Genomic DNA, 13,590 nt, shown 5'->3' with positions numbered 1-13,590 from the left:
ACTGTGCGTTAACTATACTGGAATTAGGAAAAGAGAGATCGATTTTTTTAAAATGCACAAAAATGAAGCAGAGGCTGACTGTGCACAAGACGAGAGGCCTGCAGCACCCTGGGATGGAAGGCGTGTGGATTCTGAGTGTGCGATGACACACATAAGTCCCGTCCCAGGGAGGAGCTTGTTAGGTGGACATACTAAGGCTTGAACCATTGATCCAGGCTTAGGCGGCTGTGACCTACACCGAGGTGCAGTTAAATTGAGTCCCCAGCCAGAGCGGGGAGAGAGGAGGGCAGAGGGGCAGCGGTGCTGGCCAAATCTTGAGGAATTCTCTGAATGAGAGTGTGCCGGCACTGACCAGGAGGCAACGGTCATGGGTGTTCCGTGGCCTCTGCCCTCCCTCGGAACCGGTCAGCTGCAATTCTCCTACTCCCGGTGGGTTTCCTGTTTTAGGAAAGAAAGCGGTGGATGGATTCAGTGCAGTGCGAGTTAGCTCCTCATATAGATCTCGAGATTTAAACAGGAGAATTCTTTATTCCTTTTTCACAATTTATATTTCCTAAGCAAATAGAGCTCCTACCTCTCTCTTACGTAGAAGGACTCTGAGGCTCAGAGAGGTTAGGAATCTGCCCATGAAACGAGTGGCAGGCTGAGGCCCGAACCCGTGTCTCCCTCTAAAGCTGTGTAATAATGGCAGTCGCTACACAGTTGAGGCTGTGCCCTGCCCCCACGCCCCTCCGAACCCCACCCACACCACTGCTGCCAACTTGGCACCTTGTTCAGAGAGCTCTTGGGCCGTGGGAAGGCCGGAGCGGCGCAGGAGGCCAGCCGGCCGACTGGAAGGTCATTGTGGTTATGCAGACCTCCGAAACCAGGGCAGTGTTACTGAGGGTAGAAAATGTGGTGTGAGTTTGAGAGACATTCCAAAGTTACCAAGCCCGGTGAACCTTGGAAACCCATTGTACATGGACAACAAGAGGGGAAAAAAAAAAAAGAAGGACTAGGAATGGGTGAAGCTAATGCCAATATTTTTCTATGAAGAGACCCATATGAAAAAGACTTCTTTAGCAGGAAAATGGTTTATTGGGCTTTCAAATTGTTATTTTGGGATACAAATTTTGGGTAAAAAAAATAGCAATGCGGAAAGGTCCAAAACAAGCTAAAAATAGGAGCCTCGAACTCAAAAGATAGGTCAAGCATAAAAATGTAAATTCAGTTAAAAAAGGCTGCATAAGAAAGCAGGGGTGAAGGGCTCTACCAGACCTGAGGTGTAGACCGGCGACGTGAAAAACCACCTCGGGGGGCAGGTTGAGGAGGGAAAGGCAAGGACTTGGAGGCAGGGACCTGTCACAGAAGGAAGGAGGGAAAGCGGTCCGTCTCACCTTTGTCACGCCCTGCAGGGAGGCGAGCAGACTGGAATCGAGCGGACGCCGTCCTGAGCTGTCGTATCCGGCAGCTGGAAATGTGCTTGGAGATCGCAGGTCGAGAATGTAGGACACGCACTGGCTACAAGTGCATGGAAAGTGGGGCGCTGCAGGCCTCTCGTGCGGCACAAAGACAGTTAAACAGAAGGAGTCGTTCAGGGAGGATATGACCAGGGACTTCCACTTCTGATGTGGGAGGTTTTGAGTTATGTTTGCAGATTTGTGAGAGACAACAACAGGGAGGGAGAGATGAAACACCTAAGGCAGAGTCTTTTATGAAACCTGTCAGGCCAGAGTCCCTAAAGTCCAGCAGGAAGCAGAGGGCATGGGGTTGAGAGCGGAGGTCAGTCTGGGAAAGAGCAGCTTCTTTGTGCGGGAGCGGAAAGTGGAGGGGAGGTGTGCAGGGAGCCTAGTGCTGAGAGTGGGCAGAGGGGCCTGGGGAGGACTGAAGAAGTCCGGCTGAGGATAGGCTGAACGGGAGCAGAAGGTGCAGGGGGACCAAGAATGGAGGCGAGGGAGACTGCCCTTGTAGCTCAGTTTACTGAGCGGATGAAGAAACCACCAAGTCAGATAGGACATATCAAAGAAGAACTAGGGCTTGAGGATTGTTGAAGAGTTTATTTTGGAGAATATTGAGTTTTTGGTGTTTGTGAGGCATGAGGTAGGGGTGTCTGGGTGGAAATCTGGGTCAAAACTACAGGAGTAGATGATTTCATAGAGGAAGCGGATGCAAAGTGGGTCTGCAGCAGTGTGTGCGGTGGGGCACGAGTGTGCACGGTGAGACATGAGTGTGCATGTGGGGCACAAGTGTGCAAGTAGGGCTTGAGTATGTACAGTGAGGCATGAGTGTTCACAGTGGGGCGAGTGTGCACGGTGAGACATGAGTGTGCACGGTGGGGCACGAGTGTTAACACTGAGGCTGAGGTAGGGAAGACCACGGGTAAATGAAAAGTATGGCCCCCTGGGAGCAGTGGAGGGAGAGGATATGATATATGGGCAGATGTGTCAAAATTAGAAGAAACAGACCAAATGTGAACTGCCAGGAAGGACCTTCAACTGATTATTCTTTCTAACTCTTGGATCCAATATCAACTATTTTTCATGATATATTAGAAAATTTGCTGAAAGTGCTTTCCCATCTTGTGAATGGCGTTTGAGGTAACAGGTTTTTATATATTCATTTCCCACGGGAAATTTGATAGTGGAGGAAGAAACCAAAGTAACTCACATCCATGAACTTCCAAAAGTGCACTCTTAGAGAAACAACCAAATGCGTTCCTACCAACTTCCATCTCTGTACTTTTTTCCATGTTCAGAAGTATTGAGAGTCTATTTTAAAGAAAGAAACATAAACACAACAGATACAGAGCAGAAAAAAGAAAAAGACTTTCTTTCTCTAAGGAACAAATCTTTTCAGCGACATGTAGCTTTTTTTACATTCCTTTCAAGATCAGGCATCTGCTCTTTAAAGAGTAGTTTCTTTTGTGCCTCTGGTTCTCTCGGCTCTGGGCTGAGAGAACGTTCTGTGGACGAGTGATATTTGATTGTTCTGTGTTGGAGCAAATGGAAGTTGTGACCTGGCCCTTCCTGTTCCTCCTTTTGTAAGAGAAGCACTTCAATCTTAAGTGCACTTTCTTACCTGAGGGCCCTACTCGCATTAACAATTCACTCCAGACAACTTCTTTCACGTGCCTACTCAGCAGATCCAGGTTTTACCCGTCTCAACTTCATTCTCTCCCATTTTTTAAAAAAGAAGAGGCTTTTCTTAAAAAAAAAAAATTTTGCTTTTATTTATTTATTTTGAGAGAGAGGGAGAGAGAGAACGAGAGTGGGAGCAGGGAGGGGCAGAGAGAGAGAGGGAGGGAGAGAATTCCAAGCAGGCCTTTGCTAATGGCACAGACACGGGGCTCAAACTCGTAAACCGTGAAGATGATGACCTGAGCTGAAATCAAGAGTCAGATGCTTCACCTACTGAGCCACCCAGCCACCCCGACTCTCTCCCATGTTTGTTTCAGTCTTCCTAATTAGTGATTCAGTTTTCCAGATATTTTACTACATTTTCTATCCACACGTGCTTTTTCTTTTCTTTTCACCCAACAGTACAGACATACAATTGAGAAGGGGTAATTTTCTCGTTTTCTTCTGACCATTGTCCGCATAAGGTTATTTCAGTTTGGTCTTCTTTTCTCTCATTGGTCCCAGTTAGAAGATACTCCCAGGGCTGAAGTTCAGAGGCAGTAGTGTGTTTAAAGAGGTGTGCAAAGACCAACTTCTAGGTGTTCGTGTGAAGATGGCATAATCAGGGAATGAATGGAAATCACTGCTTTGAGATGGATTTAAGAAAGAGTCCTGGGCTGTTGGGTGGCTCAGTTAAGTCAGTCAGGGATTTGACCTTGGCTCCCATTATGATCTCGCAGCTCATGGGTTCAAGCCCGGCATCAGCAGGGTCAGTCAGGGTCTGACCTTGGCTCCCATTATGATCTCGCAGCTCATGGGTTCAAGCCCCGCATCAGCACAGAGCCCTCTTCAGATCCTCTGTCTCCCTCTCTCCCTGCCCCTCTTCGGCTCGTACATTCTCTCTTTCTCTCTCTCTCAAAAATAAACATTTTTTAAAAAAAAGAAATAGTCCTTCAACCGTGAAGTTTTGCCTAGTCATTGTCCGTTGAGATCTTGGATTCTTCAGTTGACAAGACCTAACTTGAGAGTTTAGAGATACGTCCTTTGTTCGGACAATGTCCAACACAGTGATCAGAGGGAGACAGACCTCAGCTCAAACCTTGCTTGAGCTTGAATTCCTTAAGACTCGATTTTCCTGTCTTCAGAATAGGATGCTAATGCCTACGTCACAGAGACTGAGTGAGTCCCATATGCCGAGGGGCTGGCACACCAGCTGATGGTCGTACGTGCTCCTTAAATGTTGGCTCCTCACCCGCCACTTCCTTGGCATCACCCCATCATCACTTCTGATGCCTTGGGCTAACCTGTACTGTAATTTTAACGACTTCCTTCAAGTGTGTGTTTGTTCTATGTGTGGTTGTCCCAGGCCCTCACTTCTGTACTGAAACTGATTTGATAAGAGATTTGCTTTAAAAGTTGCTAAATGTTTATAGGAAGGGAATCTAGCAAGTCAGAAGTCTGTCCATATCTGATGGAATAGTTACCTTTTTTCCTCTGGATTTCAATGAGATATATCATTTACATATTGCTGTGTAAGAAAATACCCAAAACTGAGCAGCTTAAGACAATCAGCTTTTATCATCTTGAAGTTACTGTGAGTCAGGAATCCAGGAGCATCTTATCTGAGTGGTTCTGGTCATGGTCTGCCATGAGTGTCAGCTGGGGTGGCATCATCTGAAGGCTTGACTGGGGAGGAAGACTCTACGTCCAAGCTCCTCATGTGGCTGTTGGCAAGACGCCTCAGCTCCTCTCTGGCTGTTGGTGCCCTGATGGGGAGGAACCTTGGTTCTCACCACCATGGGGACCTCTCCCAAGGGCTGCTTGGGGTTCTTAATGGCATGGCACTGTCTTCCCCCAGAACAGTGACCTGACAGAGAGGCAGCAGGAGGCCGCAGTGCCTTTGACAGCCTGGTCTCCAGGGTCTCATACCATCATTTCCGCTGCTTTCTATATGATAAAGGCCCCACATTAGGCTCCACCCATCTTCCCCTCCCCCTCCTCTCATTGCCTCCCCTCCTCCCCTCCCCCTCCTTTTCCTCTCTCCCGTGCCCTTGCCATACCTCACTTTCCTGTCTTAGCAAACAAAGGTCACCTTCTGCCTGCCTGGGGTTACTGTGACAAGAGAGTGAGATGAAACAGGGTCAACAGGTGCCTTTGGAGTAGAGTTCAGGAGCGCCCTGTAGGACAGCGCCATGTGCCGTGACTGTGGAGAAACGCAGCATGTCGTTGAGCTTCTGTTCTTGCATCTGAGGAAGCTGGTCCAGCTCAGGGGCAGTTTAGTCAAAGCACAGGGTCCTCTGGTGGGCGCTCTCTGAGCAGGAATCTCATAGGACGTGGCCCTCCCTTTTCCTGGGAAGCAGGACTGGGCATCACTTCAGAAATAGCGGAGCTGGGTACCCCTGCTCCTTCTCAGGCCATCCTGGCAGGTCCGTGAAGTTCTCCTGCACAGTTTTGTGCTTAACTGGCTACTTCCTCATAACTGAAGCAGTACTTGGACCAGTTTCCCAGTCGGCTGCCACCCACTGCCCTCCAGCAGGCCGCCCCAGGCCCCATCTTTCCGCTGCAGGAGTCTCCAGATCTTTGGGGCTTTGTTGTTTACTCTGGTATCTGGAGTCGTTTTCTTCAAGTAACTGTGATCCACTGTGATTGTCCAGAAGTTAATCCAGGGACCCCAGTGAGGCAGGGGGTCAGTGAGCTTAGCATGGTCCCGCCTGTTCTGTGCAGGCTGGCCCGGTCATCCGCACCCCAATGTTCCCCTGCTCTCCATGCTTCGTGCTGGGTCTGTCTTCTTCAGCCTACGCGTCCCTCACCGATCGCGTTTAGAAAGCTGGTTTGTGGGGTGCCTGCGGGCTCAGTCGGTGGAGCCTCCGACTTGAGCTCAGGTCATGACCTCGTAATTCATGGGTGTGAGCCCTGCATCAGGCTTTGTGCTGACAGCTCGGAGCCTGGAACCACTTCCGATTCAGATTCACAATCTCTTTCCCTCTCTTGAAAATAAACATTTTAAAAAGGTGGTTTCTTTTTTCTTTTCAAACTTTATTTAAGTAATCTCTATGCCAAGATCAAGGCTCGCACTCCCCTCTGACCGGGCCAGCCCAGTGCCCCCACGAAGGTGGTTTTAAATGCTGGTCCCTGAACGTTTACCCACACGCTTACCCTTCAGACTCTCAGAAGGTCCACAGGTAGAAGAAAGGGATGTACATTCTTACTTCAACCTGCAGAGTAGCCCATCGCATCCCAGCGCTGGGCGGGCTCTGTCCAGAAAGCGGGAGGTGAATGCCAAGACTTCCTGCGTTGCATCGTGTCCCTTCCTTTGGTCGTTTCTTTCATTCCATTTATGGATCAGGGAATTCTCTCCTGGCTCAAGAGTTTATAAGAGAATCTCCAGGTTGGGGGTTATAGGAGTTCGGAGACACTGGTTTTTGTTTGTTACCTTAGTTTTAAAAACCACGCTCCCTCTTGCATTGAGTTCTTAGTTTGCGGAGCCCTCTCTGAAGCTGAAAGACCCCCATCGCACTGTACGGCAGGACAGGGGTTGCCCAGGGAAGACCTGTCGGGCCCAGATTCACTGAGGATGCGCAATGGGATTTGCCATAATTTACGGGCAAGTCCCCCAGCACACGGGTCTTGTGGTCCTGTTGGGTCCAGCCGACTGGCCGCCCCTGGCGACCTCCCCATTCATGCTGTAATAGACGTGGTTGGGCTGGAAATCTGTGCCCCTGATCTAATCACAAGCCAGCTGGGCATGGGCATCATATCAAGCCTCTGGCTGCCCTGTAAACAATGTGCAAATGACAAGCGTAAAATAAACAGGATGTGCAAATTACCTTTCTAAGTCGATTAAAGACTTTGCCTCCAGGTCCCCTGATTAACTCCCCTTCGTCCCCTGATGTTTCCTAGGCTTCACAATGATCTGAGAACTCTCACAGTCACAGCCTTTGTCTCAATGCTTGCTTTTTTCTTTCTTTTTTTTTTTTTTCTTCTTGTCTGTTTCAGATATACCAACACTCCTACACTGGATATTATGTCCTGAGCAAAATTCCTCATGGGTAAGAGCGTTCTTTCATTTTCTTTTCATGAGACATATTCAGAAGAAAGAAAGCGTAGAACACGGAGTGGTTGCTCCGTTCGTAGAACTAAGGGCAGGAAATCGGACAGCTCGGTTTTGGCAGTGCGGTGTCCTGATGCTGTGAGGTCGCTGGCTCCTCCCTGGCTAACTCTATCGAGGGTCCTGGGGGCGCCATGAGCCAGTCCCGTTACCTGCCCATTGTGAAGCCCCCCCTCGTAGAACACCTCCACCTGTGTCCTGGTCTGGTTCCCGAGGTCCAAGGCTAGGTCCTGCAGGACGGACTTTCCCTGCGCCTTGCAGTCTCCCAGGCACAGTGGATGGCCCTCGGACTCCCACAAGAGTTCCCATTATATCCAAAATAGAGTGCCCCCCTTGACTTATCTGGTCTCTCAAAAATGCACGATTTGGGAACGTGTGGGAAGGAAAGATGTGGTCAGAAGGCTTCGGGGCTGGGTGGGTGCACCCCCGCACCACACAGGGATGCAGTCCATCTCTCAGGAGCTCACGTCCAGAGTCCGAAGGCAGGAAAGACACTGGTTAAAGTCTGCTGAAGCCATTTGCCGAGTCAGGCACACGGCAAAACAGCTGCAGGGCTAGGAAATAAGAGGCAAGGACGGCTCTCAACCTTCTCTCCCCTCCTCCCTCCTCCTTCCTCCTGGTCTCATCGCCTCTCCCACCCCTCCGGGTTCTTGTTCCCGCCTCATCCTCTCCTTCATGCCTCTGGGGTTTCCCTCGCAGCACTTTGGAAAGGTGAGGGCTCAGGAAATGTTCAAAGAGATTGAGCTGTGCTGCTGCCGAGATTGCATGGATGGCCTCGGATTATTTCGGGCCCGCATCCTTCTTTTCCTGACCTGAACACGCAGGAATTGCTGAAAAGTTAAGCGTGAATCAGAGAACATGAATCAGTAGCATGAACAGTTCACAACTGCATCCGTCTGCTTCCTGCGACGTTTAAGTAGAACGCGGGCATCTCCTTGGAGAACAAACATGGGGAAAATAATTTCATTTGGCCTCGAGACCAAAGAGAGATGTGTGTAGATATGAGCAACATGAGATTCATAATTTCTGCTGGGCTATGAGACAAATCAAGCTTTGAGAAACTGAAGGTAAACCACTGTGGTAAAAATTAAGTATCCATAGGAATTTTTCATTTAAAGCATATTTTAAAGGTAAACTCCGATGTTTCCCACTCAGGAGGAATTATTCTGTCATTTTGTCAAGCAGATCCGCATCTTCAAAGGTCATGGCCGTCAGGGGCGTCATTATGCCATGAGATTTACGTACCCCTTGTAGGACAATGGAATGTATTATAGATGATGGATGTTTCATTCCATCTTGTATAAATTTGTAAGACTTAAAACTCGAAAAGCATTTTATGCTTAACGCTTTGTGATACCACGTGACTGCATCAGCCAGAAGTTAGAAGTAGACTCAGAGTCTATTCGAGGTTCTGCCAGACCAGCCCCAGACCAGAGGAGGTGATGGTCTGCGTTATGACTTTGTTTTATGTTGATGACAAAGATACCCCCCATGGAGAATGTAAACACGGGATGTGCTGTCTTTGGTATTTAAAATAATCACAGTAATAATCATTGTCATTTATGGATTGACTTCTGTGCATCTTTACTCCAGCACCATAGCCTGCAAGAAAAGCACTCTTTTTTTTTTTTGAGAGAGAGAGAGAGAGAGAGAGAGAGAGAGAGAGAGAGAGAAAATCCCAAGTAGGCTCTATGCCCAGTGTAGAGCCCAATGTGGGGCTTGATCCCACGACCCTGGGAGCATGCCCTGAGCTGAAATCAAGAGTCAGACATCAGCTACTGAGCCACCCGGTCCCCCAAGGACACATTCTTATCCTCACTTACAGTGAGAGCTGAGACATCAAATCAATGCCAGCCCCTCCCTGCCCGTGTACAGCAGAGCAGGGTGCCGGGGCCAGCCTGGCCGACGCCAGGCCCCGAGCTGTCAGGACACCCCCTTGAGTTACAGTCACAGCTGCAAAGAGCAGATCCTTAATGGCGCTAGTGGATATGTCCTAAGGACCTCTGTGTGATTGAAAGACCTTTACTGGAAAAGAGCCCCGGGGGATGAGGACGTCTGTGGTCCAGCCCATCACCCGTACAGACTGACACAGCACCCCGAAAACCACATTACTTGCCCATCCACCTCCTTCTCTTTGTCATAAGATCATCTGTGGGAAATGAATCAATCAATTAATTCCAAATATTGTTGACATCTCATTTGTATTAACGAGACAGTGGATTTCTGAACGGGACAAGCCCTCAGGTCTCAAGTCTTTGCAACCTTAGAGATGCCTCAAGTCCACTGCCTGTGCGGGCGACCAGGCCACTGGTCGCGGGAAAGACGCAGCCCGCCTTCTAAGGCTTGTGCTGCAGGTGGGTTTGGGGTAGAGAAGAAGGCACAGTTATGTCTCTAAAGCAAAAATAAGCAGGGGCACCTGGGTGGCTCAGTCGGTGAAGTGTCCAGCTTCAGCTCAGTCAGGATCTTGCTGGCCAGAGTTTGAGCTGCGTGTCAAGCTCTGTGCTGACAGCTCAGAGCCTGGAGCTGCTTCAGGTTCTGTCTCTCCCTCTCTGCCCCTCCCCCACTCATATTCTCTCTCTCTCTCTCTCTCTCTCTCTCTCTCTCTCTCTCTCTCTCTCTCTCCCTCTCCCCCTCTCTCTCTCAAAAATAAAGAAACATTAAAATATTTAAATAAAACAAAACTAAGCTTGTATTAAATTACTTAGATTTGCATTACTCATCATGCAAAAAACAAGGACCCTTCCTCGGTCCTTCTGACGACACAGATCTGTACTTTCCCATAAATTCTCACTTCCCTCTTGCTGCCTGTCCTCTAAAGACTTGACCGTAAGCCGGAGGCCATGCAGTCTGCAGGATGGGGTTACCTGTCATTTATAACTTGTATTTTGTCTCAGCTTCAGGCTGGCCAACCAGTCACAGAGAAGAGTTAAATTTTCAGTGCTCTGAATTCTGGTTTCCTTCCTTTTTGCCAGAAGGATTTGGGGAGGGCCCACTCACTTTTCCGTGTCACTCACAAGCCAGAAAGAGGCCCTCCCTGTCCCGTGTACTCGAGTTCTCTGTGGCGGATCGCACCTCTGTGGCGGGAGCTGGGTCCGGTCTTCGCGAGTACTGCCTAGGGCCACAGCGAGAATCCCAGGGCAGCGGTGTTTGCATCAACCCAAAGATCTACAACCGAAGGGAAGATCTGTTTGTCTTCCACACCCTATCTATAGATAAGTCAAACTGCGTATTCTTAAACAGACATGTGTCTTTTACACAAATTTGTTAACCCAGACTTAAAGCTAGTCATTCTTAACATAAAATATTTCACTACGTTCGTGTATCAGAAAGTCAGCAAGAGAAAGTAATCTTCTGTGGCAGAGATTTAGCCCTGGCTAAATGTTCTCTATTAAGGATCCACTGTGTGTTTTCATAGAAGTAATTTTTTTTGTAGATTTGGCTGCTTCTTGACATTTTCCTGATATGACTTTTTTCTTGAATTAGTTTTTTTTCCTTTGGCTCGAGGGCTTTTATAAAAGAAAAAATGTATTTCTGAGTGATTACAGTTTCTCATATTTATTAGCCTCATCCTGAAAATGATATGGACTAGTGAAAAGTATCTGCTTTATAACCTAAATTGGTTTTAAGAGAAATTTGCCCTAGCTCTTAATTGGCTGGCATTGACATGGGGGGTTGGCAGATGAAATAATAATAGAAAGGACATGAAGAAATATGTGAACATACAGTTTTGTTTACATGCCAGGCTGTCTTATTTGGATATTATTGCCCTAAGTTAGCTCATTGACTGATATTTTGCGGGCACCAAAGAGAAATATACAAGAGTTGTACTCCTTTGGGATTCTAATTGACTTACAAAGTCACATTCTGTATCTGAAAGTTATAAACTGAGATATAGGTCTCTGTGCCCAGAATTGCTCTCTGGCTCCACGGGCTGGGATGCAGAAGAGCACTGGAATCATCTAGCAACTGGACATCTGGGGTTAGAACATACACAGGCCCAGCACCTTGCCGCAGCGCGGAGTTAACTTCATTGTGTTCCCCTGCGGCTCTGAATCTGAACCCTCGGTCCGCCACTGACCTTGACAGTCGTCCTAGTTCAACAGATCTCAGTTTCCAAATTTCTTTAAAAAATAACTTTATTTTTGAGAAATTTTATTTTTTTTTCAATTCCCAGATACCTTTAATGAATCATGAACAAGAATCATGTTTTAATTATAGATTATAAAGATTATAAGATAAAGCATTAGATAGTTGGATATTTACTATGCATCAAGGACTATGCTAGCACTTCTTTTTTGAGCTCAACCAGATTTTTATTTACTTATTTTTAAACAGTTTATTGTCAAATTGGTTTCCATACAACACCCAGTGCTCTTCCCCACAAGTGCCCTCCTCCATCACCACCACACCCTCCTTCCCCCTCCACCTCCTCCTTCAACCCTCAGTTCGTTTTCCGTACTCAGTAGTCTCTCATGTTTTGCATCCCTCTCTCCCCCCAAATCTCTTTCCCCCCTTCCCCTCCCCCTGGTCCTCTGTTAGGTTTCTCCTGCTAGATCAATGAGGGCAAACATATGGTATCTGTCCCTCTCTGCCTGACTTATTTCACTTAGCAGGACACCCTCGAGGTCCATCCACATTGCTACAAATGGCCAGATATCATTCTTCCTCATTCCATGTGATACTCCATTGTGTATATACCACATCTTCTTGATCCACTCATCAGGTGATGGACATTTAGGCTCTTTCCATGATTTGGCTATTGTCGACAGTGCCGCTATGAACATTGGGGTACATGTGCCCCTATGCGTCCAAATTTTTAAGAAGGTGATATAACAGTGCTCCCCTCATAGGCACACTGTAAGAATTAAGTGGAGTGATACATGCAAAATGCACAGTAGAGAATTTTACTTTTAGTGAACATGTGGGAATGTGATTTCTTCATATTGTAGCATGCACCTATACATATTTGTAGTCTCGTGATGATATATTATTAGTCTTTACTTTCTGGCCAGCTGAAATTCTTTCTCCTAGAAGGGGGGGAATGATACACCCCTGTTAGAATAAAATTCCCTTGGGGGCCCCTGGGGGGCTCAGTCAGTCAAGTGTCCAACTCTTGACTTTGGCTCAGGTCAGGATCTCATGGTTCATGAGTTCCAGCCCCATGTTGGGCTCTGCGCTGACGGTACAAAGCCTGCTTGGATTCTCTCTCTCTGCCCCTCCCCCACTGGCACTCTTATTCTCTCTAAAAATAAATAAACATTTTTTAAAAAGAATAAAATTCCCTTCAATCATTTTTCAAAACTAAGGCTTATTCTGTGACCCTCAAGTAATTATAATTCTCTCTTAAAGGAGATGTTTGTAACCTCAACTATCTATAATTCTCCATGCTCAGTAAATTCTTTTTCATGCCATCTGAATCTGACCTGTCACACTTAATTTGTAAGGCATTCATGTTTTGCCTCCAATGGAAGCAAACAAGATGATGTAAGTCAGCAAGTATTTACCGAGATGCTCTATTCAGTAACAGAAGCATGGTGGCTACCCTTTAGAAGTTCAAAATCATGTTGAAAAGAAGAGAGACAGACTTTGTAACAGTATATAATTAAGTGGCCCAAAAGAGTATTTTAAACCCCGAGCACAGAAGAACAGAAAGTTGTCGGCATCAGGATTGAGCTGAGCCTTACAGTTGAGCAAGTTGCCGTTCTCAATAGATGGAGAGAGAGAGGAGGTATTCCAGGTCGGGTAGGTCATTAAACAGGCTTGACTTTTGCAGTAAGCCAGCATCTTCTGGAATTCGTGGGGTTTCGGCCCAGGCTGGAGCACAGGTGTTCACAGGGGGGCTCTGCGTGGGTAGAGGTAGGGTTGGGGTGGGGCATGAGGATAGCCCTGCAATGTAAGGAACCTCGCACCGCCCTGGTGTGATGGGTCTTCATAGTAAGGACACAGGCATTACGTAGAGCCGATATGATGAAAACAGCAGGCTTGAGTGAGTTTCACACATGGGTAGAGAAGACTGAAGGAAGGGGGATCTGGAGTGTGGACTCCATCAGGAGGTTTGGTGGGGAGCAGTGAAGGCTTGGAACGTGGCACAGCTCAGTGGCTGGAGAAATCCAACTCATAGTGGTTATGGGTGGCCGGTGTTCTCCTGGAAAATGAAGACAGATTTCAAGTGTTTATTCCATGCCCCTCTAATTAAATCTCCAGCAGCCTGCCTCCCGTTGCGAGCTGAGCCTGGTGCATGAGAAGATTCAAGGTAGTGTGTTCACCAGGGCAGTGCTGAGAATTCTCAGCACGTGTTAGTGCCTCGGTGGCTCACTGCCTTTCCTTCCTGGCCCTCTCCTCATGGATCCCTGCAGGGGACCAGCCCACGCACCAGAATCTAGGGTC

General features: G+C 47.7%; 1 protein-coding gene across 3 annotated transcripts in view; it reads left to right on the top strand.

Moving 5' to 3' along the window:
- The window catches only part of DPP6 (dipeptidyl peptidase like 6), an 867,370-nt gene that overhangs the window by 680,469 nt on the left and 173,311 nt on the right, over nucleotides 1-13,590 (top strand). For all 3 annotated transcript variants that reach the window (XM_029921134.1, XM_029921141.1, XM_029921139.1), the window contains exon 6: nucleotides 7,092-7,144. In XM_029921134.1, the coding sequence (XP_029776994.1) occupies nucleotides 7,092-7,144 (53 nt within the window). The remainder of the gene's footprint in view (nucleotides 1-7,091; nucleotides 7,145-13,590) is intronic.

This window comes from Suricata suricatta, chromosome 2, assembly GCF_006229205.1.
Source record: "Suricata suricatta isolate VVHF042 chromosome 2, meerkat_22Aug2017_6uvM2_HiC, whole genome shotgun sequence".
Lineage (NCBI taxonomy): Eukaryota > Metazoa > Chordata > Mammalia > Carnivora > Herpestidae > Suricata > Suricata suricatta.
The sequence above is the reverse complement of the archived record's forward strand: the minus strand, read 5'-3'. Positions and strand labels throughout refer to the sequence as shown.